This window comes from Anomaloglossus baeobatrachus, chromosome 5 (assembly GCF_048569485.1).
Source record: "Anomaloglossus baeobatrachus isolate aAnoBae1 chromosome 5, aAnoBae1.hap1, whole genome shotgun sequence".
NCBI classification, from domain to species: domain Eukaryota; kingdom Metazoa; phylum Chordata; class Amphibia; order Anura; family Aromobatidae; genus Anomaloglossus; species Anomaloglossus baeobatrachus.
This window is the reverse complement of record NC_134357.1, coordinates 257,190,690-257,217,931: the sequence shown is the minus strand read 5'-3', so window position 1 is coordinate 257,217,931 and position 27,242 is coordinate 257,190,690. Positions and strand designations below refer to the sequence as shown.

The 27,242-nt window shown below is 50.7% G+C and overlaps 1 protein-coding gene across 1 annotated transcript in view; it reads right to left on the bottom strand.

The window, feature by feature from the left end:
- FTSJ3 (FtsJ RNA 2'-O-methyltransferase 3) overlaps window positions 1-27,242 on the bottom strand; it is a 92,102-nt gene that overhangs the window by 28,113 nt on the left and 36,747 nt on the right. Inside the window, exons 6-18 of the mRNA XM_075349375.1 lie at window positions 22,583-22,682; window positions 22,271-22,465; window positions 21,381-21,496; window positions 21,171-21,269; window positions 20,688-20,788; window positions 20,519-20,605; window positions 20,023-20,145; window positions 19,721-19,856; window positions 18,467-18,666; window positions 3,632-3,749; window positions 2,045-2,129; window positions 1,646-1,829; window positions 1,482-1,567 (exon numbers count right to left, since the gene is read on the bottom strand). Of these exons, the coding sequence (XP_075205490.1) occupies window positions 1,482-1,567; window positions 1,646-1,829; window positions 2,045-2,129; window positions 3,632-3,749; window positions 18,467-18,666; window positions 19,721-19,856; window positions 20,023-20,145; window positions 20,519-20,605; window positions 20,688-20,788; window positions 21,171-21,269; window positions 21,381-21,496; window positions 22,271-22,465; window positions 22,583-22,682 (1,630 nt within the window). The remainder of the gene's footprint in view (window positions 1-1,481; window positions 1,568-1,645; window positions 1,830-2,044; window positions 2,130-3,631; window positions 3,750-18,466; window positions 18,667-19,720; window positions 19,857-20,022; window positions 20,146-20,518; window positions 20,606-20,687; window positions 20,789-21,170; window positions 21,270-21,380; window positions 21,497-22,270; window positions 22,466-22,582; window positions 22,683-27,242) is intronic.

Here is a 27,242-nt window from a genome sequence, read left to right as displayed (position 1 = left end):
TTTGTCAGCAAACTCCGTCCCTGTCACCTGGACAGTGGTAGCAGGTGGTTCCACCTGGGCCACCAGTAGCAGAGGCTCCGGCTGAGTAAGTGCCACAGGGGCCGAGCATTGCACACAATGAGGGTCAGTGGAACCTGCCGGTAGTATAGCCGCACATGAGGTACAGGTTGCAAAGTAAGCCTGTGCTTTGGCACCCTTGCTTTTTGCGGACGACATGCTGTTGTCTCCTCTGAGTACAATCCAGGAGGGTATATAGCCAAAAATCAACAGTGCGACCGTACAGTGTAAATGTATAGCATATAAGCATATATATATATGAACACTCCGGCACTCAGTGGGGCCAGCACCTCAGGTGCTGCTTACCGACCGCTCAAGCGGTTGTGTGATCACCAGATTCCCTGCCTGGGCCTCCCAGAGCCTGTTGTCTCTCCTCTCCAGCGTCAGAAGTGCTGACAGGAATGGCTGCCGGCGTTCTGTGGGGAGGAGGGGGCCGTGGGCGTGCCCTAGAAAGTGCGGGAATCTGGAGCCCCACTGTGCTGAATGAGGGGGGAGGAGGATACAAAGTATGCTCCAGCCCTCAGCGCTGACGTCCTGTGCAGCGTCCGGCCCTTCCCCCGACTGACAGGCCTGGGGGCGGGAATATGCGATACTAGGCCGCAAAAGCCGGGGACTAAAGTTATAAGCGCGGCCGGCATATAAGCGCGGCCGGCGCGGTAGTCCCCGGCGCACTAACACACCCAGCAGTGCTGCAGTGTATATGGCACAAGCGCTCCATGCGCGGTCCCCACGGGGACACAGAGTACCTCACAGTAGCAGGGCCTTGTCCCTGACGATACCCGGCTCCTGTCCAGCAGATTCCCCAGGGGCTGCGGAGGGAGCACGGTCCCAGTGCCTTGAGACCGATTAGGATCCCACTTCCCCCAGAGCCCATTAAGGGATGGGGAAGGAAAACAGCATGTGGCTCCTGCCTATGTACCCGCAATGGGTACCTCAACCTTAACAGCACCGCCGACCAGAGTGGGGTGAGAAGGGAGCATGCTGGGGGCCCTGTTATGGGCCCTCTTTTCTTCCATCCGACATAGTCAGCAGCTGCTGCTGACTAAGATGTGGAGCTATGCGTGGATGTCAGCCTCCTTCGCACAAAGCATAAAAACTGAGGAGCCCGTGATGCACGGGGGGTGTATAGGCAGAAGGGGAGGGGCTTTACACTTTTAAGTGTAATACTTTGTGTGGCCTCCGGAGGCAGAAGCTATACACCCAATTGTCTGGATCTCACAATGGAGCGACAAAGAAAGAACTGATAAGAGACACATGGACATCTGTAAAAGAACACACTGGAAATTTAGGGGCACAGTGGCTTTGTATTAACTCTAGACTAAGCAGTTAATCATTCTGGTGAACAACATCGCCAACATACAGTATACATACAGATGACTATGCTCAACCTTACATTAATGCAATGTCTCAGGTGCTGTACCTACCAGGACGTTCTACAGGAACCACTTCAAAGTCGTCACTCTCTTCATTAGTTCTTTTTCCGAATTTCTTCTTCATAGATCGAATATCCCTAGAATCAGGGAAGCGCCACATTGGGTTATATTATAGCCTATGGTTATTTACAAGGCTATCTAATATGTCCCCTCACCTCTCATCATCACTGCTGTCACTGTCTGAGTCGCTCAGATCTTCCGCTGTTCCTTCCGGTTTAGGGACCTCTGCCTGTGGTTCAGGATCTCCTCTATCTGCACTTTTACTGATCACACTGGAGGGGATGTCATCTGCTTTTTTACATCCTTTCCTAAGCTCTTCCTTTCCCTTTGTTATTGTACCTGAAAAAATGGCAAGTTTCATCTCTGGATTATCAGCAGTGCACGTATCGAAAAGCAGGTACAGCTGAATTCAATCTACTGTTCCGTGTTATCACCCTTTACAGATGACCCACTGAAGGATCCCAGCCCAGGCAATCCATACTGTATCCTGCATATCTCCTGTTGTGAGAAACAATTACAGCTCCTCACTGTTATATGCAGTATGCGCCACTTACCACTCATGGTCTCCTGTAAAATCTTTGTTTGTTTAATTTCTATCTCCTCATCTCCGTCAGATTCTAGGACAGATGAAAAAATGCCCTGAAAACATCAGACACAAGTAATTAAACACAGACCAAAACTAAGTTACTACATCTGAACTTACATCATGCTACAATGGAGAAATGTCTTGACTAAATTACAGAAATCAGTGGCATCTTTCCTTGATGCCCCAACAACCCATTAGTGCTCTAGAAAGGACTCAGCTTGTCTCTTCTCCCCAGCCAAATCTTTACATTTTTGCTTCAAACTCCAGCGTTTCAGGGACAAACATACCTAACTGAAACCACGTATCCAGGCTCTGATTCATGCTGCCCCTGGTTTGGGATTATGAATCAACTGACTGGTGCCTTTGAGCTTAGCTCTATAAGGCTAGGTTTACATTTCCGTTGTTTTGAATCAGTCACATGCGTTGCTTGACGCTTGTGAATGATGCGTTGTACAACGGATGACAATAATTGGAATTAGCAAGCAAAAACGAGAGCGAGAGAACGATCAGCTGATCGTTCACAATAGCCGGCCGCCGGCTTTGAGAGCGATCAGATGATCTCCCGGCGGCCGGCTATTGTGAACGATCAGCTGATAGCTCTCATTAGCCGGCTGCCGGGTGATCAGCTGATCGCTCACAGCAGCCGGCTGCCGGGTGATCGGTTGATCGCTCAAAGCAGCTGGGTGATCAGCTGATCGCTCACAGCAGCCGGCCGCCGGGTGATCGCTCACAGCAGCCGGCCGCCGGGTGATCGTTCACAGAAGCTGGCCGCCGGGTGCTCAGCTGATCGCTCACAGAAGGCGGCTGCCGGGTAATCAGCTGATCGCTCACAGAAGGCGGCTGCCAGGTGATCAGCTGATCGTTTGGCCGCCGAGAGAGAGCATGCGCAGCAAAATCCTAAGGATTCCACTGCTCAAAAAAAGTTACACTCTAAAGGCCCCGTCACACACAGAGATATATCTTTGGCAGATCTGTGGTTGCAGTGAAATCATGGACATATTGTTCCATTTGTACACAGCCACAAACCTGGCACTGATTGTCCACAATTTCACTGCAACCACAGATTTATCTCTGTGTGACAGGGCCTTAAGTTCCTGCCACCCGATGGTCAGTCGTTCCACGACTGATCAGTCGGGCGGAGGATGCAACGCAGCGTCATCAGTCACAATCCACCGCTCATATAAGTCTATGGTAAACAACGGAATCCGCCAAATGGATTGCGTTGTTTATCAGAGCGGCGGATTGTGACTGATGCAAAACAACGGAAATGTGAACCTAGCCTTAGGAGAATGGGCTACAATACCAGACAAGGCCTACGGAGAAGAGTGATGATGGCTCTAGGGGGAAAAAATTACACACTTTTTTGTTCTTGTTTTTTCAATAAACCTTTTTTGTAAAATATGGCTCATTTTCAGTGTCCTTAAACAATATGGAAATTGTGTCCTATACACTGAAAACTAGACAAACTGATTTTTTCCTAGGATGCACTACTATGTAGCATGCAATGAAACATAGGTAGAAAGCAGAAACCCTTATACAATACATATTCACATACCTTTCCGAACCATAGATTTTTATCTCTTTGTTCTCGATCTGACTTTTCTTCCAAGGACAGTAGCAGAGGGTTTGTTTCATCGTCATCCTCCGGTTCCTCTGCAACAGCAGCTGGCTTCCTGAGAAAAAAAAATGAGAATGTAAAAAATAAAAAAAAAAAAGAAGAAAAAAGAAGATTTTGGGTACTCACCGTAAAATCTCTTTCTTGGAACCTTCGTTGGGGGACACAGGATACCATGGGTGTATGCTTGCTGTCACTAAGAGACTGTCACTATGCAAAAAAAAAGTTACCTCCTCCTCCAGCAGTATACACCAACCACCTAGCATTCAGAACTTCAGTTAGTGAGAAAGCAGTAGGCAAAGCCCTCAAATGAAACACAAGACAGCTGTAACAAGAACATATGTTAACAAAAATACAAGGGTGGGTGTTGTGATCCCCAATAAAGGCTCCAAGAAAGAGATTTTACTGTGAGTACACAAAATCTTCTTTTCTTTATCACTTCATTGGGAGACACAGGATACCATGGGACATTATAAAGCAGTCCCTACGGGCGGGTACTAAGACACTCTTAAGTCTGACCTCGGGCCACTGCTGCATGCAGGACCCGTCTACCAAGGCTCGCATCTGCAGAGGCATAGACATGAACGTTGTAGAACTTTGTAAAGGTATGAATAGAAGACCAAGTAGGCGCTTTGCATAGCTGCAACACCGGGGCCTGGTGACAAACTGCATAAGAGGCTCCCACCGCACTAGTGGAGTGAGCTGTGACCCTGAGTGGACGAGTCCCATCCTTCACCCGGTAAGCCTCCAAGATGGCGGATCAGATCCACCAAGCAATGGTGGATTTTGAGGCAGGAAGGCCCCTGCAATGACCAGAAGGAAGAACCAACAACGGCCATGCCATTAAACTGAGCGACTGAGAATTCTTTTTATAAATCAGATACATTTTTATTACATTTTAAAACTTTCATAAACATAACAACAAATTGTGAGGGTAGTCCTCACACATAACCCCTCCCCTCCCCTCCCCTCCCCCCACCCTCTTCCGGTCGACAGTCTCACCCCTCCACTCTCTGCATCCCTCTTTATTCACATAAAGACCTGCCCTCCTTATTTCTCAGCCACTGCGATCTTTCCTTTCCTACCTATAGTCTAAATATCCTATCTTTCAGTAGATCAAATGACGCTAATCCTGGTAAGTCCAGCCACTTGCTCCAGATCTTCTCATAGAGTTTTCCTTCCCCTTTTAATAAAGAGAATTTTGTTACTTACCGTAAATTCTTTTTCTTATAGTTCCGACATGGGAGACCCAGACCATGGGTGTATAGCTTCTGCCTCCGGAGGACACACAAAGTACTACACTAAAAGTGTAGCTCCTACCTCCGAGCATATACACCCCCTGGATGACAAATCTAACCAGTTTAGTGCAAAAGCTGAAGGAGGACATCCACCCATAAGTAGAGATAGAGTAAAATCCGGAATAACCGGAACCTCTGTCTACAACAACAGCCGGTGAAAACACATGGAACAAGAACTGCCAACAGGCAACAGGGAGGGTGCTGGGTCTCCCATGTCGGAACTATAAGAAAGAAGGGAATTTTGTTTACTTACCGTAAATTCCTTTTCTTCTAGCTCCAATTGGGAGACCCAGACAATTGGGTGTATAGCTACTGCCTCCGGAGGCCACACAAAGTATTACACTTAAAAGTGTAAGGCCCCTCCCCTTCTGGCTATACACCCCCCCGTGGGATCACGGGCTCCTCAGTTTTAGTGCAAAAGCAAGAAGGAGGAAAGCCAATAACTGTTTTAAATACAAATTCAACCCGAGAAACAGCCTCGGAGAACTGAACTGTTCAACATGAACAACATGTGCACCCGAAAAAAACAAACTTCCTAAGAAAACAGGGCGGGTGCTGGGTCTCCCAATTGGAGCTAGAAGAAAAGGAATTTACGGTAAGTAAACAAAATTCCCTTCTTCTTTGTCGCTCCTAATTGGGAGACCCAGACAATTGGGACGTCCAAAAGCAGTCCCTGGGTGGGTAAAAGAATACCTCGTGATAGGGCCGTCAAACAGCCCTTTCCTACAGGTGAGCCACCGCCGCCTGAAGGACTTGTCTACCTAGGCCGGCATCCGCCGAAGCGTAGGTATGCACCTGATAATGCTTGGTAAAAGTGTGCAGACTCGACCAGGTAGCCGCCTGGCACACCTGCTGAGCCGTAGCCTGGTGCCGTAATGCCCAGGACGCACCCACGGCTCTGGTAGAATGGGCCTTCAGCCCTGATGGAATCGGAAGCCCAGCCGAACGGTAGGTGTGAAGAATTGGTTCCTTGATCCACCGCGCAAGGGTGGATTTGGAAGCTTGCGACCCTTTACGCTGACCAGCGACAAGGACAAAGAGTGCATCCGAGCGGCGCAGAGACGCCGTGCGGGAAATGTAGATCCTGAGTGCTCTCACCAGATCCAATAAATGCAAACCCTTTTCAAATTGGTGAACTGGATGCGGACACAAAGATGGTAAAGTGATATCTTGATTGAGATGAAAGGAAGATACCACCTTGGGAAGAAATTCTGGAATTGGACGCAGAACTACCTTGTCCTGGTGAAACACCAGGAATGGAGATCTGCATGATAACGCCGCCAGCTCGGACACTCTCCGAAGAGACGTGACCGCCACTAGAAAGGCCACTTTCTGTGAAAGACGAGAAAGGGAAACCTCCTTCATAGGCTCGAAAGGCGGCTTCTGGAGAGCAATTAGAACCTTGTTCAGGTCCCAGGGCTCCAACGGCCGCTTGTAAGGGGGGACGATATGACAAACCCCTTGCAGGAACGTGCGTACCTGAGGAAGTCGCGCCAGGCGTTTCTGAAAAAATACGGATAGCGCGGAGACTTGACCTTTAAGGGAGCCAAGCGACAAACCTTTTTTTCCAACCCAGACTGCAGGAAGGAAAGAAAAGTAGGCAATGCAAAAGGCCAGGGAGAAACTCCCTGAGCAGAGCACCAAGATAGGAATATCCTCCACGTCCTGTGGTAGATCTTGGCGGAGGATGGCTTCCTAGCCTGTCTCATGGTGGCAACCACTTCATGAGATAAACCTGAGGCCGCTAGGATCCAGGACTCAATGGCCACACAGTCAGGTTCAGGGCCGCAGAATTCAGATGGAAAAACGGCCCTTGAGACAGCAAGTCTGGACGGTCTGGTAGTGCCCACGGATGGCCTACCGTGAGGTGCCACAGATCCGGGTACCACGACCTCCTTGGCCAGTCTGGAGCGACGAGAATGGCGCGGCGGCAGTCGGACCTGATTTTGCGGAGCACTCTGGGCAACAATGCCAGAGGTGGGAACACATACGGTAGCCGGAACTGCGACCAATCTTGAACTAAGGCGTCTGCCGCCAGAGCTCGGTGATCGTGAGACCGTGCCATGAAAACCGGGACTTTGTTGTTGTGCCGTGACGCCATCAGGTCGACGTCCGGCATCCCCCAGCGGCGACAGATCTCCTGAAACACGTCCGGGTGAAGGGACCATTCCCCTGCGTCCATGCCCTGGCGACTGAGAAAGTCTGCTTCCCAGTTTTCTACGCCTGGGATGTGGACTGCGGATATGGTGGATGCCGTGTCTTCCACCCACGTCAGAATCCGCCGGACTTCCTGGAAGGCTTGCCGACTGCGTGTTCCCCCTTGGTGGTTGATGTATGCCACCGCTGTGGAGTTGTCCGACTGAATTCGGATCTGCTTGCCTTCCAGCCACTGTTGGAAGGCTTGTAGGGCAAGATAGACTGCTCTGATTTCCAGAACATTGATCTGAAGGGTGGACTCTTTCCGAGTCCACGTACCTTGAGCCCTGTGGTGGAGAAACACTGCTCCCCACCCTGATAGACTCGCATCTGTCGTGACCACCGCCCAGGATGGGGGTAGGAACGACTTTCCTTTTGACAATGAGGTGGGAAGAAGCCACCACCGGAGAGATTCCTTGGCTGCCTGAGAGAGGGAGACCTCCCTGTCGAGGGACGTCGACTTCCCGTCCCATTGGCGGAGAATGTCCCATTGTAATGGACGCAGATGAAACTGCGCAAAAGGAACTGCTTCCATTGCTGCTACCATCTTCCCTAGGAAGTGCATGAGGCGCCTCAAGGGGTGCGACTGGCCCTGCAGGAGAGATTGCACCCCTGTCTGTAGCGAGCACTGTTTGTCCAGTGGAAGTTTCACTATCGCTGAGAGAGTATGAAACTCCATGCCAAGATATATTAGTGATTGGGTCGGGGTTAGATTTGACTTTGAAAAGTTGATGATCCACCCGAAACTCTGGAGAGTCTTCAGTGCCACGTTCAGGCTGTGTTGGCATGCCTCTTGAGAGGGTGCCTTGATAAGTAGATCGTCTAAATACGGGATCACAGAGTGACCTTGCGAGTGCAGGACTGCTACTACTGCTGCCATGACCTTGGTGAAGACCCGAGGGGCTGTCGCCAGCCCGAAAGGTAGAGCTACGAACTGCAGGTGTTCGCTTCCTATAACGAAGCGTAGAAAACGCTGATGCTCTGGTGCAATCGGCACGTGGAGATAAGCATCCTTGATGTCTATTGATGCTAGGAAATCTCCTTGAGACATTGAGGCGATAACGGAGCGGAGAGATTCCATCCGGAACCTCCTGGTTTTTACGTGTTTGTTGAGCAGCTTTAGATCCAGGACGGGACGGAACGACCCGTCTTTCTTTGGCACCACAAACAAATTGGAGTAAAAACCGTGGCCTTGTTCCTGAAGAGGAACGGAAGTCACCACTCCTTCCGCCTTTAGAGCGGACACCGCTTGCAGCAGAGCATCGGCTCGGTCGGGCGGTGGAGAAGTTCTGAAGAAACGAGTTGGAGGACGAGAGCTGAACTCTATCCTGTACCCGTGAGACAGAATGTCTCTCACCCAACGGTCTTTGACCTGTGACAGCCAAATGTCGCCAAAGCGGGAGAGCCTGCCACCGACCGAGGATGCGGAGAGAGGAGACTGAAAGTCATGAGGAAGCCGTCTTGGTAACGGTTCTTCCGGCTGGCTTTTTTGGGCGTGATTGAGTCCGCCAAGAATCTGAGCTCCTCTGATCCTTTTGAGTCCTTTTGGACGAGTAGAATTGGGACCTGCCTGAGCCTCGAAAGGACCGAAAACCAGACTGTCCCCTCCTCTGTTGGGGTTTGTTTTGTCTGGGTTGCGGTAAGGCTGAATCCTTACCCTTGGAGTGTTTAATGATTTCATCCAAACGCTCACCAAACAATCGGTCACGAGAAAAAGGCAAACTGGTTAAGCACTTCTTGGAAGAAGAATCTGCCTTCCATTCTCTCAACCACAGGGCTCTGCGTAAAACCACGGAGTTGGCTGACGCCACCGCCGTACGGCTCGTAGAGTCTAGGACAGCATTAATCGCGTAAGACGCGAATGCAGACATTTGAGAGGTCAATAGTGCCACCTGCGGAGCAGATGTACGTGTGACCGTGTCGACCTGTGTAAGGCCAGCTGAAATAGCTTGGAGTGCCCATACGGCTGCGAATGCTGGCGCCAACGACGCTCCAATAGCTTCATAGATGGATTTTAACCAGAGCTCCATCTGTCTGTCAGTGGCATCTTTAAGTGCCGCCCCATCTTCCACTGCAACTAGAGATCTGGCTGCAAGCCTGGAGATTGGAGGGTCCACCTTGGGACACTGTGTCCAGCCCTTGACCACGTCAGGGGGAAAAGGATAGCGCGTATCTTTAAGCCGTTTGGAGAAACGCTTATCTGGATAAGCGTGGTGTTTCTGGATTGCGTCTCTAAAGTCAGAGTGGTCCAGAAAAGTGCTTAATTTACGCTTGGGATACCTGAAATGGAATTTCTCCTGCTGTGAAGCTGCCTCCTCCGCAGGAGGAGCTTGTGGAGAAATATCTAACATCTTATTGATGGACGCTATAAGATCATTCACTATGGCGTCACCACCCGGGGTATCTAGATTGAGAGCGGCCCCAGTATCAGAATCCTGATCAGTTACATCCGCCTCATCACACAGAGAGTCGTCCCGCTGGGACCCTGACCAGTGTGATGAAGTTGAGGGTCGCTCATAGCGAGCCCGCTTAGGTTGTCTGGGACTGTCGTCCGAGTCAGAGCCGTCACCCTGGGGTGCATGTGACACCCCCGGAGCTAGGAAGTGTTCCAGCTGAGGGGGACCAGGGGGCAATGAACCAACAGTGCCCATGGTCTGAGTTACTGGTCTAGACTGCAATGTTTCAAGAATTTTAGACATAGTCATAGACAATCTGTCAGCAAAAGCTGCAAACTCCGTCCCTGTCACCTGGACAGCATTCACAGGTGGTTCTCCCTGGGTCACCTCTAGCAGAGGCCCCGGCTGAGCAATTGCCACAGGGGCCGAGCACTGCACACAATGGGGGTCAGTGGAACCTGCCGGTAGAGCAGCCCCACATGCGGTACAGGCAGCATATAAAGTCCGTGCCTTGGCACTTTTGCTTTTTGCGGACGACATGCTGTTGTCTCCTTGAGAAATCTAAGGAGGGTATATAGCAGAAAATCACCAGCGACCGTACAGTGTAAAGTATTGCCAGCACAAAATACAAAGTACACTATGGCACAAGTGGGGGAGAGCCCTTGAGGGCTGCTTACCGCCCGCTGAAAAGCGGGTGTGAGGTCGTAGAATCCCTTGTCTGGGTCTCCCAGCCTCCCCTCTGCAGCTCAGCGTGCAGGCAGGAATGGCTGCCGGCGTCCTGTGAAGAGGGGCGGACCGTGGGCGTGCCACAAACAAAAGTGCGGGAAACTGCGTCCCACTGTGCCTAGTGTGAGGGCTGGAGTATGTAAAACAGACTCCAGCTCTTAGCGCTGCTGGTCTGTACAGCGTCCCGCCCTCCTCCTGACTGGCAGGTCTCGGGGCGGGAACGATACGAACTAGGCCGCAAAAGCCGGGGACTGTAGTAATCTAGCGCGGCCGTCATATATGCACGGCCAGCGCGGAAGTCCCCGGCGCACCACAAATCCCAGCCGCGACGCAGTAAACACTGACCCCAGCGGCCGGATCGGCCGATCGTACTAAGTCTCCTCACTCAGCAGAGCTGTAGTGAGTAACGGCACAAGCGCAGCAGCGCTGTTTACCCCGGCGCACTAACACACCCAGCAATGCTGCAGTGTGCGTGCGGTAAGCACGGGGACACGGAGTACCTTAATGAAGCAGGGTCCTGTCCCTGAGGAAACTCCGCTCCGTATCCAGCAGATCCTCCAGGGGCTGTGGATGGAGCACGGTCTCAGTGCCCGGAGACCGGTCAAGTCCCACTTCACCCAGAGCCCTAATGGGGATGGGGAAGGAATCAGCATGTGGGCTCCAGCCTCCGTACCTGCAATGGGTACCTCAACCTTAACAAACACCGCCGACCGCAAGTGGGGTGAGAAGGGAGCATGCTGGGGGCCCCCGTATGGGCCCTCTTTTCTTCCATCCGACATAGTCAGCAGCTGCTGCTGACTAAACAGTGGAGCTATGCGTGCATGTCTGACCTCCTTCGCACAAAGCATAAAACTGAGGAGCCCGTGATCCCACGGGGGGGTGTATAGCCAGAAGGGGAGGGGCCTTACACTTTTAAGTGTAATACTTTGTGTGGCCTCCGGAGGCAGTAGCTATACACCCAATTGTCTGGGTTTCCCAATTAGGAGCGACAAAGAAAAGAATTTACGGTAAGTAACACAATTCTCTTTTTCTTCATCGTTCCTTATGGGAGACCCAGACCATGGGACGTCTCAAAGCAGTCCATGGGTGGGAAATAAACAGAACTGAGAAGTAGGCAAAACCTAACTTCACAAATGGGCGACAGCCGCCTGAAGGATGCGTCTGCCCAAGCATGAGCATGCACTTGGTAGTGCTTCGAAAAGGTGTGCAGACTAGACCAAGTGGCAGCCTGACAAACCTGCTGAGCCGTAGCCTGGTGCCTGAAAGCCCAGGAGGCACCGACAGCTCTGGTCGAGTGCGCCTTAATCCCTGGTGGTGGGGGCACCTGAGAACATTGGTAGGCATCGGATATGGCCGACCTAATCCAACGAGCTAGGGTCGGTTTAGAAGCCGAGAGACCCTTGCGCTGACCTGTGGTGAGCACAAAAAGAGAGGTGCACCGCCTAAGAGCGGCGGTGCGTGACACATAGATTCGGAGCGCCCGCACCAAATCCAAAGTATGCAACGCTTTCTCAAAGCGATGCACAGGGGCCGGACAAAGGGAAGGCAATGAAATGTCCTGGTTAAGGTGGAAAGGAGACACCACCTTAGGGAGAAAGTCCGGAGTCGGATGGAGAACCACCTTGTCTTGGTGAAAAACCAAAAAGGGTGACTCCGAAGAGAGCGCAGCCAAATCAGAGACTCTCCTGAGAGAAGTTATGGCCACCAGAAAGACCACTTTCTGTGAAAGTCGGAACAAAGGAACCTCCCTAAGAGGCTCAAAGGGGGGTTTCTGTAAGGCCGTGAGGACCAGATTAAGGTCCCAGGGATCCAAAGGCCGCCGATAAGTAGGAATGATGTGAGATGCGCCCTGTATGAAGGTGCGCACCTGGGCCAGTCGGGCGATACGCCGCTGGAACAACACTGACAGAGCCGAGACCTGTCTCTTGAGGGAATTGAGGGATAGTCCTAGCTGCAGGCCGGACTGTAGAAAGGACAGGATGGTCGGCAAAGAAAACGGCCAAGGAGCATGGCCGGAAGAGCGACACCAGGACAGGAAAATCCTCCAAGTCCTGTGGTAAATCCTGGCCGAGGAAGACTTCCGAGCCTGAGTCAAAGTGGAGATGACCTCGGAAGGAATGCCTGAAGCCGTCAGGATCCAGGACTCAAGAGCCACGCCGTCAATCTGAGGGCCGCAGAATTCTGGCGGAAAAACGGACCTTGAGAGAGAAGGTCTGGGCGGTCCGGGAGATGCCACGGCATTTCTACGGACAGACTGAGCAGGTCTGGGTACCAAGCTCGCCTGGGCCAGTCTGGAGCAATGATTATAACCCGACGGCCCTCCATTCTGATCTTGCGCAGGACTCTGGGCAAGAGAGCTAGAGGGGGAAACACGTAGGCCAGACGGAACTGGGACCAATCTTGAACCAGCGCGTCCGCTGCCAAGGCCTGAGGATCGTGGGAGCGAGCCACGTAAACCGGGACCTTGTTGTTGTGCCGGGATGCCATTAGATCCACTTCCGGAGTGCCCCACTTGCGGCAGATTGACCGGAACACTGCCGGATGCAGGGCCCACTCGCCGCTGTCCACGGTTTGACGGCTGAGATAATCTGCCTCCCAGTTTTCTACGCCTGGGATGTGGACTGCGGATATGGTGGACTTGGAGTCCTCCGTCCACTGAAGGATGCGTTGAACCTCCAACATCGCCAGGCGGCTGCGAGTCCCGCCCTGGTGATTGATGTAGGCAACTGCTGTCGCGTTGTCCGACTGGACTCGAATGTGCTTGCCTGCCAAAAGATGGTGAAAGGCTACGAGAGCTAGAAGCACAGCCCTGATTTCCAGCACATTGATCGAGAGGGCTGATTCGGACGGAGTCTAAGTGCCCTGTGCTCGGTGGTGGAGAAATACTGCTCCCCAGCCGGATAGACTGGCATCCGTGGTGAGGATCACCCAGGACGGAGTCAGGAAGGAGCGTCCCTGAGACAGAGAGAGGGGCCGAAGCCACCACTGGAGAGAGCTCCTGGCCTGTGGCGACAGAGCCACTAGCCTGTGCAAGGAAGAGGTCCGCTTGTCCCAACAGCGGAGAATGTCCAGCTGCAGAGGACGCAGATGGAACTGGGCAAAGGGAACCGCTTCCATTGACGCCACCATCTGACCCAGCACCTGCATGAGGTGCCTGATGGAATGACGGCGGGGCTTCAACAGAGAACGCACCGCCAGATGAAGGGACTGCTGTTTGACTAAGGGCAGCTTCACAAGTGCCGGCAGAGTCTCGAATTGCATCCCTAGGTACGTAAGTTTCTGGGTCGGGGTCAGAGTGGACTTGGGCAGATTGACCAGCCACCCGAAATGAACAAGCGTGGCGAGAGTGAGCGAGACACTCCGCTGACAGTCTGCACTGGATGAGGCCTTGACTAGAAGATCGTCCAGGTAAGGGATTACTGCCAACCCCTGGAGATGCAGAACCGCAACCACTGCTGCCATGACCTTGGTGAAAACACGAGGAGCCGTGGCTAACCCGAAGGAGAGAGCCACGAATTGGAAATGTTCCTCTCCGATTGCAAAACGTAGCCAACGCTGGTGTGAAACTGCAATTGGCACATGCAGATAGGCATCTCTGATGTCGATGGATGCTAGAAAATCTCCTTGGGTCATTGAGGCAATGACCGATCGCAGAGATTCCATGCGGAAGTGCCGCACCTGAACATGCTTGTTGAGAAGCTTGAGATCCAGGATGGGCCGGAAGGAACCGTCCTTCTTGGGGACTAGGAAGAGGTTTGAGTAGAAACCTCTGAACCGTTCCCGAGCGGGAACCGGAACAATTACTCCGTTGGCCTGCAAGGATGCCACGGCCTGTGAGAAGGCGGCGGCTTTGGAGCAGGGGGAGTGCACATAAAAAATCTGTTTGGCGGGCTGGAAGAAAATTCTATCCTGTAGCCGTGGGAGATGATATCCCGCACCCACTGATCGGAGACGTGTTGAAACCACACGTCGCCAAAGTGGGAGAGCCTGCCACCGACCAAGGACGTTGCTGGCGCAGCCAGATAGTCAAGAGGAGGCTGCCTTAGTGGCAGCGGCTCCTCCGTTCTTCTGAGGACGCGGCTTCGCGCGCCAGCTGGGTTTTCTATCCTTGGCTGAGTTGGTGGACGAAGCTGAGGGCTTAGAGGATGACCAGTTAGAGGAACGAAAGGAACGAAACCTCGACTGGTTCCTGCCCTGGACAGGTTTCCTGGTTTTAGTTTGTGGCAAGGAAGTACTCTTCCCGCCAGTAGCCTCCTTAATTATTTCATCCAATTGTTCACCAAACAGCCGGGACCCAGCAAAGGGGAGCCCAGCAAGATACTTCTTGGAAGAAGCGTCTGCTTTCCACTCTCGAAGCCACAAGATCCTGCGGATCGCGAGGGAATTAGCGGAAGCCACCGCAGTGCGGTGAGAAGCCTCCAGAATGGCAGACATGGCATAGGATGAAAAAGCCGAAGCCTGGGAGGTTAAGGCAACCATCTCGGGAATAGAGTCCCTGGCGAGGGAATGTATCTCCGCCAGAGAAGCAGAGACTGCCTTAAGAGCCCACACTGCTGCAAAGGACGGGGAGAACGAGGCTCCTGCCGCCTCATATACAGATTTGGCCAGAAGGTCAACCTGGCGGTCAGTGGGATCCTTAAGAGAGGTGCCATCGGCCACAGATACGACTGTCCGGGCTGAGATTCTAGACACCGGAGGATCTACCTTTGGTGACTGAGCCCACTCCTTGACCACTTCTGGTGGAAAAGGAAAACGGTCATCAGAACTACGCTTTGGAAAGCGTTTGTCAGGACAGGCCCTAGGCTTGGTCACAGTGGCCTGAAAACTGGAGTGGAAACATACTCCTTGCTCTCTTAGGTGAGGTAAACTGGTGTTTTTCTACCAGAGAGGCTTGTTCCTCTGACACTGGTGGATTGAGGTTCAGTACGGAGTTAATGGATGCAATCAAGTCACTAACATCCGCATCACCCTCAGATAAATCAATGGGGTACATATACTTAGCTTTTGAGACGCAGGGCCAGGTCCCTGGGGGGGGGGGTAAACGCGCCGTCCGACAGGATCCTGACAGGGCTGCGGATGGAGACCGGTCTCCTGCAAAGCAGTGAGAACCGTGATGGCTCCCACTTCAAGCCAGAGCCTCAGGGGATGGTGAAGGAGCGCGGCATGTGAAGGCTCCAGCCTTGTAAAGTCAACCTTAACAGCACCGCCGACACAGTGGGGTGAGAAGGGACATGCCGGGAGTCCAGACTGGACCCGCTTTTCTTCCAAATCGTTGAAATCAAAAATCTTAAAAATCAAAAATCAGAGAATGCATGTGTGTGTGTGTGACCTCCTGAACACAAAGCATTGAAACTGGTTAGATTTGTCATCCAGGGGGTGTATATGCTCGGAGGGAGGACCTACACTTTTAGTGTAGTACTTTGTGTGTCCTCCGGAGGCAGAAGCTATACACCCATGGTCTGGGTCTCCCATAAGGAACGATGAAGAAATAAACATTTTTCTCCATATAAAAAATATAATTCACTTTTTCAACAAATTTCTTACGTGTCGGTGCTTTTTCAGATAGCCAATACAAGGCAATTAGTTTCCTTGCTGCATACAACAATCGTGCCACTGCCAGTTTCTCTTGTTCATCCGCCCCCACTTCATCCACATAGCCCAGCACACACACCAGCGGGTTTTTGGGTAGGTCCACTTGCATCACTAATTGAATTAAATTTAACACTGTGATCCAGAACCCTTGTAAATACGGGCATTCCCACAACATGTGCATGATCCCTGCTTCTTCCACAGTACATTTTGGACACTTGGAATCTGTTCTCACTTCCACTTTCTTCATCCACACGGGGGTTCTATATACTCTGTATATAACATATAATTGCGATAGCCGTTTTGCCTCGCTCAGAGATATTTTGATGACAAATTGCAAAATAGACTCCCATTTCTCCTCCCCAATTTCTCCCAAATCTTCCACCCACCTTGCATATGCCCCAATTTGTTGCTTCCCAACCGACATGGACAGAAGTCCCCCGTAGATCATCGATATACATCCTGCCGAGCGATTGAGAATTCTAGTGGATGAGAGGACCCTGAGAGAGGCGATCTGGACGATCGGGGAGGGGTCTCCAAGGGATGACTGCGAGGTGGACCAGTTCTGCGTAACATGGACGTCTTGGCCAATCTGGAGCTATGAGTATGACTGGAACTCGTTCCGACTTGATCTTCTTGATGAGTCTTGGTAGGAGCGGAAGTGAGGGAAACAGGTAAGGAAGAGAGAACTGTAGTAACCAAGGTATCACCAGAGCGTCAGTTCCGACTACCAGGGGGCTCCGTTACCTGGAAACGAACGTTGGTACCTTGTGGTTCCATCTGGAGGCCATGAGGTTCACGTCTGGAACCCCCCACCTGAGACGGATCCGATCGAAGACTTCGGGATGAAGAGATCACTCCCTCACGACTAGACCCTCTTGGCTGAGAAAATCGTCAGCCCAATTGTTCACTACCAGAATGTGGAATGCCGAGATGGCTGGTAAGTGAAGCTCGGCCCAGACCAGAATCCGAGACACTTCTTTCATCACGGCTCGGCTTTGGGTTCCTCCCTGATGGATGATGTAGGTGACTGCGGTCGCATTGTCGGCCTGGTTGAGGAGGGCTTGCCAATGCAGGAGAGCTAAGCGGATGGCTGAGTTCCAGGATGTTTATCGGCAGAGTTGATTTGCGAACACGCCACCAGCCCTGTATAGCGAGGTTCCCAAATGTCGCTCCCCAACCGAAAAGGCTGGCATCCGTCATCACGATTGTCAAGCGTAATGGAAGGAAGGAGCTTCCTAGGAGAATTGAGGGGGAAAAAGTCCCCAACAGTCTAGGGATCTCCTGAGCCTGGAGGGAAGCGCTACCAGGTGGTCCAGCGAGTGAATGGACCTGTCTCAAGTCGATAGGAGAAAGCCATGAATAGGGAGAGTGTAAAACTGAGCAAAAGGGATTCCTTCCATTGCAGCCACCGTCTTGCCCAGGACTCTCATGCCGAAGCGAAGTCAGCAGGACGCTGAAGGGTCCGAATACCTTTGAGGAGGGCAGAGTGCTTGTCTTCGGGCAGAATGATTAAAGCGCAAAGTGTCGAACGTCAGCCTCAGGAAGTCGTGGTGGGAGAGAGAGCCCTGCGGTGATAGGCAGAGAGCAGTGGGCAGGGAGGCCAGGGAGCAAGAGCATGCTTGATTAGCCGCGGAAAGGGGGCGTGGCCAGGCTTGAGGAGAAGGCTGCGCTCAAGCCAGGAACTAAATTAGCAGGCCGCCGGAGCAGCGCGGACAGCACGGAGAACACACAGGTAGGCCGCCAGAGGCTGAAGACAGAGCCGCAGAGGGGAGGAGGTACCTGGGAAAGCACCTGGATGCTATAAACGGCGTATGGGGCAGGAAAATACTCTAAAGGAACGGGACTTTTTTTTTTGCTTTTAAACGGAGGCCCCCATGATCTGGGACAGGGGAGTGCACCTGTCCTGAAGGCCCCGGTGATGATCCATCCGTGGAGGAGGTCCTAAAGAGTCTGCCACAGTTGTTCCGGGCGTAGTTGATGGGCAACTGGAGGGGGTACCTCCCCTTCCTAGGTTCCATCTTCAGCCTCCTACCCCACAATCAGGCTCAGGAGTGAGAGAGTTGGGTAGGGGGGCAAGACGCTCCGCCTTTGTCATGGTCGTAATCGGATGGACAGCAGCCTTCAACGTATGAGGATACGCCTCGAACACTCTTCTGTGTTGGAGAGGCTAGGGTCCTGTCAGACAGACACGGAAGGAAACAGGAAGTGGCGGACGGACCCCACAATGTGCAACCAGTCTAAGTGGGAAATAGGGTGAAACATTGCACCCTATCGCCCGACGAGCTGTGTCTGAAAGACAAAGGGAAAAAAAATTACTAACACCCAACAATACAAACCTGAGATGCTGAGAGCAGCCCCGTGTGTCCACCTCCTACGGACACTAAGCTTAAACTGAAGTTCTGAATGCCAGTTGGTGGATGTATACTGCTTGGGAGGAGCTCACCTTTTTTGCATAGTGTCAGCCTCCTAGTGGCAGCAAGAATACACCCATGGTATCCTGTGTGCCCCAATGAAGCGATAAAGAAAAAAAGTGCTGAAAGAAAAAAATTGAAAAGCATTATTCTTGCCTTGTTGGCTGCAACTTTTTTTCCCGCTTTTTCACTTCAGTCATGTCTTCTTCATCCAGGTCACTAGCTAGAGATATTTCATCATCCTCATTCTCCATATCTTCAAGGTCTGATAAACATATTTCTCCATCATTAGGGTCACCTTGTGACACCAGTGCATCTGCAGCAGCCATGTCTCCATGTGAAAGGGTCTGCAGTAGCTAAAAGAACCAAAAACAACACATTCAAACAGAGCTGTTACCTAGGCTATACCAAGCTGGGAATACAGAAGTCTTGGGATACAAAGCAAGACAAAGTATATTCGGAGAATACTGAGTCATGGACATAACACTCTGCGCACTATAGGCCACAACTTCATCCCTTCCAATGCACTACCTACAAAGTTTCATTTACCAATAAGAAGTCATAAATCTTCCTTCTCAATCACTAGGTTAAAAAGGAATCAAAATGGTGGTCTGTAAGTGATCAGATCAAAGTCATGTGCCTTAAAATCTCCCCTTGGCAAGTTATTTTAGTCAACGTCAAACACAAAGATGTAACTAGAGTTTTGCTTTTTGTTAACTTTGAGCCATGTTCACATTTCAAGGTTACAGATATAGCCACTTCCAAAGGAGCTGCCCCCATTTGGGAAAAATCCAAGTTGGGTCCTAAAGATGTCAGAGTGGCTCTCACATTAGGGGTCCAGGAGCGACCTTATACAACAAGGTAATCCACAACTTTCAAGGGGCGCACATCAAATCCAAGTTGGGTCCTAAAGATGTCAAGAGTGGCTCTCACATTAGGGGCCCAGGAGCGACCTTATACTACACCAAGGTAATCCACAAGCTTCAAGGGGCGCACATCAAATTCAAGTTGTGTCCTAAAGATGTCAAGAGTGGCTCTCACATTAGGGGTCCAGGAGCGACCTTATACTACAACAAGGTAATCCACAAGCTTCAAGGGGCGCACATCAAATTCAAGTTGGGTCCTAAAGATGTCAAGAGTGGCTCTCACATTAGGGGTCCAGGAGCGACCTTATACTACAACAAGGTAATCCACAAGCTTCAAGGGGCGCACATCAAATTCAAGTTGGGTCCTAAAGATATAAGAGTGGCTTTCGCATTAGGGGTCAAGGAGCGACCTTATACTACAAGGTAATCAACCTGCAAGGGGCGTACAACAACACTGCAGGGAAAATGTGGACATGTCTGCACTCCAAGATTGCCAACTCTTTTAAAAAGTGGCCATACTTTTTTATTTTTTGCAGTTGCCTACCTCCTTCTTGCCTATTGTCTTAAGGGAAAACATGCCGGTCTCTCCGTTATCCGCAATAGAAACCCCAGGGAGATCCATCTTCAGTTCCATCCTTAACCTCTGACGGCGCTGGACTTTTAGTAACTGTTTCTTTTTCCTACAATCAAAGAGGGTAATGTTAGGATCTTAGACGCCAAACTTAAGCCTTCAATCAAAATTATATGTAAGTAGTTATGAAGAAAAAAAAACACTGAACATAGGGGAGAAACATATCGTGATAGCAAATCATCTTACTGAGACAATGAAAAATAAAGCCTACTGACCTTTTTAATGTTGCCAGTTCTTCTGCTTTTAATTCTGCTAACTTTTCTTCAAGCTTCTCATTCTCATCCTCCTCAGCCTTCTCTTCAGCATCTGAGCCTTCACCCTCTTCATCAGAACTGAGACTGAAAAGAATCCAAACACAAGCATCGAGGTCCGTCATACAAGTGCTGTCATTACTTTCTGTGGAACTAATCCCATGTTCAGTTATTTTTTAATTTTTCCTGTGGAGCTATGATTCACATAAACAATTATATAGAGACGTCCTGCTCTGGTCCATTTTACAGACAAAACGTCAAGTAAATGGGTGAGCAGAATGGACTGGTTCTTGCTGCATCTAGCGCAAGCTCAGCTCCTGGGCCAGCTCCATACAATTCCATCTAACGTCTGCCATAATTATACAGTCAATGTCAGGAAGAGGTTCACACAGACTCTTTTTCGTGGAGCTGAAATGCAGTAGCTTGAAAAATAATGAAGAGAAGAAGAGGAAAGTCTTACTTTATTCCTTCCATTAAACTTTTGGACTGCTGTTTCAGCCTCTTTGCGACATGTCTACGTAGCTTAGATCTCCAGCTCAGTAGGGACCTGAAAAGGTAAGATCATTGTTCAGAAGCACTGAAAGCCACAATGACTGTCCGCAAAGTCATGACGCACATTACAGCAGTACCTCAGCTCTTTCCGCCCCAAGACTTTGATATCTTTGCAGCATTCCTTGATGTCATTGGTGGTGGTCGGGTGGGTCTCTAAATCTTGGTCATCTATAACAATCTAAAAGAAAAATATTATTGACAAATGTGATCACTGCCTACAAGTAGAACGCAGTTCCAGCAATTCTTGGCAGCAAGAGGAAGAGAACTATACAAGCCCTTAGCTCCTTCCCTTGTAGTCTACGAGAGACAGAAGATCTCAATGCCACATGTCCTCTGTGCGATTACGAAGCTGGCAGTTCTTTGCTTTCCCTTCTTGCAGAAGTAGTGGCCAAGTTAACAGCACTTGAACCCTGTTATACAGATAGTTGGCGATTCTAGACTGACAATTGTAGAATGCCAACGCAGGCCTGATATGTATTTATCTGATTTAATCAGAAATCAAGCGTCATGGAATTCTCTAGGCCAGATCCTATCTACTTTTTATACATGTGCATACCCACCTCACTTATCTTGGAAAGAAAGTTGACAGGATCTTGAGTTTTTAGAAATTCAACTAAAGATGCTCGTTGGTAGACAGGTCCTTCCTCATATCCTTCAGCCTATGGAGAGCACAATGGTAGTGAGCAATTAGGTCTCACACATCTATATCTCACACTCACGAGCAACATGAGGAGATGATAAACTTGCAGGGCAGGAGGTAAAGAACATACCTTGGGCTTCTTATTCGATACTAGCTGAGATACTGTTTGCACTGTGCTTTCCACATTCTTGAAGGCAAATTTGGGATCAAAGAATCGACTGTCAATCTTATCAGGAGCCAAGTATCCTAAAAATAAGCCATGCAAAAATGAGAGGATTTATATTTAGGGGATGCTTGGGACAGAGTTATAGCAAAAGTAAGATACCAGCTGAGAAGCTTAATGCAAAGGCGGTAATCACAATGGATGACATGAGCAGTCCAATAAATAAATAAAAAATAAATCTTTATTATTATATAGCGCCAACATATTCCGCAGCGCTTCACATACATCAGGAACACTGTCCCCATTGGGGCTCACAATCTAAATTCCCTATCAGTATGTCTTTGGAGTGTGGGAGGAAACCGGAGAACCCGGAGGAAACCCACACAAGCATGGGAAGAACATACAAACTCCTTGCAGATGTTGTCCTTGGTGGGATTCGAACCCATGACCCCAGCGCTGCAAGACTGCTGTGCTAACCACTGAGCCACCGTGCCGCCCACATAAGTGATACATTGCTGAAACCAGGTGCTCTGACGGTACATTATGGGGATCTCAGATGGGGTAGCAAAATATGGTAACAGGTTCCATTTCAGTGCTGCTATTGTTCTCTGGAGACCAGGTCCTGTTTACACATGATGATGCACTGCTGAGAACAATGATCTTCTGTACAAACCAAAAGATCTTTACACCCAACGAGCTTCTATCCCATTCATGTACCCAAGTGGAGCCCATCAAGGCCACTGTTTAGTAGTCAAAACTCATTCTTATCACATCAATCACTTCTTAAAAATACAGCAAATTCTAGAGTATATAAAAAACAGACAGTATAATGGAAAGTTCACACATCCACCACTTACCTTGACAAACAACGAAGATCTCAGCACTCTCACTACGAGATGCTTGGGGTTTTGTTGAGCTCACTTTCTTGAAAAAGTTCTTTAGGATCCAAAGTAAGGACTGATAATCGGCAGAGCGGAAAACCTTTGTAATGAACCAGCCGCCTCTCGAAAGAGAATCACAGGCAAGGCGCAGTGCCATCAAAGACAAGTGAACTGCATGAAAGACAGAAGGTCACAATCATTACTTAAAGGGCAAATCACACACACTTTTGGGAAGGAGAAATGGTACGTATAGGAGCGTTCAGTAGACAAATGTGCACAAATCCTAACCTTGTGAAAATGCATCATGAATCCAGTTAGCTCCCACATTTGGCGCTCCATCATTCAGGACGACATCTGCCTTCCATGTCTGAAGCTGCTTCTTCAAAGCCTATAGAAGTAAACAAGGAAAATAACCAGAAGAGTTGACTTCCATAGAAGAGTTGTATAGGTATGCTTTGTTATTTGGCAGGTAGAGGGAGAAGGTGAGCTGTGACCATCACCTATTGTTAGCCCTGTATCAACATCTATATGTTGGGTATTAGGTTACATCGCAGCCGGGGAAAAAAGAACTGAAGGTTTCCCCATCTCTGCCATATTCTTTCTCCTATGGAGCCATGCCTAAGGTACTGCAGTGTATTAAACAAGCGGTAGCATGTATAGACTAAAAAGGAATACTTCATATATTAAAACACACCAGAAAACATTATGTTCCAATAATAATATTTTCCCACTCCATAATTAAAGGGCAGCTTTAATAATCCTGCGTAATAGACCGTAAACCCACATGTCTCATAGCGGCTCATTCTACATGATAAATGATGGTTTTTATCCTTTATTAGCTGGCCTACTTTTAGACACTTTAATTTGATGGATTTACAAAACAAAAAAAGAGAATTTTGTTTACTTACCGTAAATTCTTTTTCTTATAGTTCCGACATGGGAGACCCAGACCATGGGTGTATAGCTTCTGCCTCCGGAGGACACACAAAGTACTACACTAAAAAGTGTAGCCCCTCCCTCCGAGCATATACACCCCCTCGATGACCAAATCTAGCCATTTTAGTGCAAAAGCTGAAGGAGGACATCCACCCACAAGTAGAGATAGAGCAAAACCCGGAACAACCGGAACCTCTGTCTACAACAACATCCGGTGAAAACACACGGAACAAGAAAACTGCCAACAGGCAACAGGGAGGGTGCTGGGTCTCCCATGTCGGAACTATAAGAAAAAGAATTTACGGTAAGTAAACAAAATTCTCTTTTTCTTCATCGTTCCTTATGGGAGACCCAGACCATGGGACGTCTCAAAGCAGTCCATGGGTGGGAATAAACAGAAAACTGAGAAGTAGGCGAAACCTAACTTCACCAATGGGCGACAGCCGCCTGAAGGATGCGTCTGCCCAAGCTCGCATCTGCCGAAGCATGAGCATGCACTTGGTAGTGCTTCGAAAAGGTATGCAGACTAGCCCAAGTGGCAGCCTGACCGACCTGCTGAGCCGTGACCTGGTGCTTGAGAAACCAAGAGGCACCGACAGCTCTGGTCGAGTGTGCCTTGATCCCCGGCGGGGGAGGCACTTGAGTACACTGGTAGGCATCGGAAATGGCCGACCTAATCCAACGAGCTAGGGTCGGCTTAGAAACCGAGAGGCCCTCACGCCAACCTGTGGTCAGCACAAAAAGAGAGGAGCGCCGCCAAACAACAGCGGTGCGAAACACATAGATCCGGAGCGCCCGCACCAGATCCAGAGTATGCAACGCTTTTTCAAAGCGATGAACAGGAGCCGGACAAAAGGAAGGCAGGGAAATGTCCTGGTTAAAGTGGAAAGGAGAAACCAACTTAGGGAGAAAGTCCGGAGTCGGACGGAGAACCAACTTGTCTTGATGAAAAACCAAAAAAGGTGACTCCGAAGAGAGCGCAGTCAAATCAGAGACTCTCCTGAGGGAAGTTATGGCCACTAGAAAGACCACTTTCCGTGAAAGACGAGACAAAGAAACCTCCCTAAGAGGCTCAAAGGGGGGTTTCTGGAAAACCGTGAGGACCAGATTAAGGTCCCAGGGATCCAAGGGCAGCTGGTAAGGCGGAATGGTGTGAGATGCGCCCTGTATGAAGGAGCGCACCTGAGCCAGCCGAGTGATACGCTGCTGGCACAACAATGACAGAGCCGAGACCTGTCCCTTGAGGAATTGAGGGATAGTCCTAGCTGCAGACGGACTGCAGAAAGGACAGAACGGCCGGCAAGGAAAAAGGCCAAGAAGCATGGCCGGAAGAGCGACATCAGGACAGGAAAATTCTCCAGGTCCTGTGATAGATTTTGGCCGAGGAATACTTCCGAGCCCGAGTCATAGTGGAGATGACTTCAGGAGAGATACCAGAAGTCGTCAAGATCCAGGACTCAAGAGCCACGCCGTCAATCTGAGAGCTGCAGAATTCAGGCGGAAAAACGAACCTTGTGAGAGAAGGTCTGAACGGTCCGGGAGATGCCACAGCACCTCTACGGACAGATGGAGCAGGTCTGGGTACCAAGCTCGCCTGGGCCAGTCTGGAGCAATGAGAATGACCCGACGCCCTCCATTCTGAGCTTGCGCAGAACTCTGAGCAAGAGCTAGAGAGGGAAACACGTAAGACAGACGAAACTGGGACAAATCTTGAACCAGCGCGTCCGCTGCAAAGGCCTGAGGATCATGGGAGCGAAGATCCACTTCCGGAGTGCCCCCCTAGCGGTAGAGTGACCGAAACACTGCCGAATGCAGAGCCCACTCGCCGCTATCCACGGCTTAACGGCTGAAATAATCTGCCTCCCAGTTTTCCACGCCTGGGATGTGGACTGCGGATATGGTGGACTTGGAGTCCTCCGTCCACTGAAGGATGCGTTGAACCTCCAACATTGCCAGGCGGCCGAGTGTCCCGCCCTGGCAGTTGATGCAGGCAACCGCTGTCGCGTTGTCTGACCGGACTCGAATGTGCTTGCCCGCCAAAAGGTGGTGAAAGGCTAAGAGAGCTAGAAGCACAGCTCTGATTTCCAGCACATTGATCAAGAGGGCTGATTCGGACGGGGTCCAAGTGCCCTGCGCTCTGTGGTGGAGATATACTGCTCCCCAGCCGGATAGACTGGCATCCGTGGTGAGAATCACCCGGGACGGGGCCAGGAAGGAGCGTCCCTGAAGAGAGAGGGGCCGAAGCCACCACTGAAGGGAGCCCCTGGTTTGTGGCGACAGAGCCACTAACCTGTGCAAGGAGCAAGGTCGCTTGTCCCAACAGCGGAGAATGTCCAGCTACAGAGGACGCAGATGGAACTGGGCAAAGAAACCGCTTCCATTGACGCCACCATCTGATCCAGCACCTGCATTAGGTGCCTGATGGAATGACGGCGGGGCCTCAGCAAAGGGCGCACCGCCAGTGGAGGGACTGCTGTTTGACTAAGGGCAGGTTCACCAGTGCCGGCAGAGTCTCGAATTGCATCCCTAGGTACATGAGCTTCTGGGTCGGAGTCAGAGTGGACTTGGGAAAAAGACAAGCCACCCGAATTGGACTAGAGTGGCGAGAGTGAGCGAGGCACTCCGCTGACAGTCTGCACTGGATGAAGCCTTGACTAGAAGGCCGTCCAGGAAAAGGGATTACTGCCTACCCCCGGAGGTGCAGAACCGCAACCACTGCTGCCATGACCCTGATGAATACTCGAGGGGCCGTGGCTAACCCGAAGGGAAGAGCCACGAATTGGAAATGTTCCTCTCCGATTGCAAAACGTAGCCAACGCTGGTGTGAAACTGCAATTGGCACATGCAGATAGGCATCTCTGATGTCGAGGATGCTAGGAAATCTCCTTGGGTCATTGAGGCAATGACTGATCGCAGAGACTCCATGCGAAAATGCCGCACCTGAACATGCTTTTTGAGAAGCTTGAGATCCAGGATGGGCCGGAAGGAACCGTCCCTTTCGGGGACTAGGAAGAGATTTGAGTAGAAACCTCTGAACCGTTCCCAGGCGGGAACCGGTACAATTACTCCGTTGGCCTGCAAGGGTGCCACGGCCTGTGAGAAGGCGGCGGCCTTGGAGCAGGGGGGAGTGGACAGAAAAAATCTGTTTGGCGGGCTGGATAGAATTCTATCCTGTAGCCGTGGGAGGTGATATCCCGCACCCACTGATCGGAGATGTGTTGAAACCACAACCGCCAAAAGCGGGAGAGCCTGCCACCGACCAAGGACGTTGCTGGCGCGGCCAGATAGTCAAGAGGAGGCTGCCTTAGTGGCAGCAGCTCCTGCTCTGAGGACGCGGCTTCGTGCGTCAGATGGGTTTTTGGTCCTTGGCTGAGTTAGTGGACGAGGCCGAGGGCTTAGAGGACGACCAGTTGGAGGAACGAAAGGAACGAAACCTCGACTGGATCCTGCCCTAGACAGGTTTCCTGGTTTTGTTTGTGGCATGGAAGTACTCTTCCCGCCAGTAGCTTCCTGAATAATTTCATCCAGTTGTTCACCGAACAGCCTGGGCCCAGCAAATGGGAGCCCAGCAAGGTACTTCATTGAAGAAGCGTCTGCCTTCCACTCTCGAAGCCACAAGATCCTGCGCATAGCGAGAGAATTAGCCGAAGCCACCGCAGTGCGGTGAGAAGCCTCCAGCATGGCAGACATGGCATAGGATGAAAAGGCTGAAGCCTGGAAGTTAAGGCAACCATTTCGGGCATAGAGTCCCTGGTGAGGGAATGCATCTCCTCTAGAGAAGCAGAGATGGCTATGAGAGCTCCCACTGCTGCAAAAGATGGGGAGAACGAGACCCCTGCCGCCTCAGATACAGATTTGGCCAGAAGGTCAACCTGGCGGTCAGTTACTCTTCCCGCCAGGGAATCCTTAAGAGAGGTGTCATCAGCCACTGATACAACTGTCCGGGCTGAGAGTCTAGACACCGGAAAGTCTACCTTAGGTGAATGAGCCCACTCCTCGACCACCTCTGGTG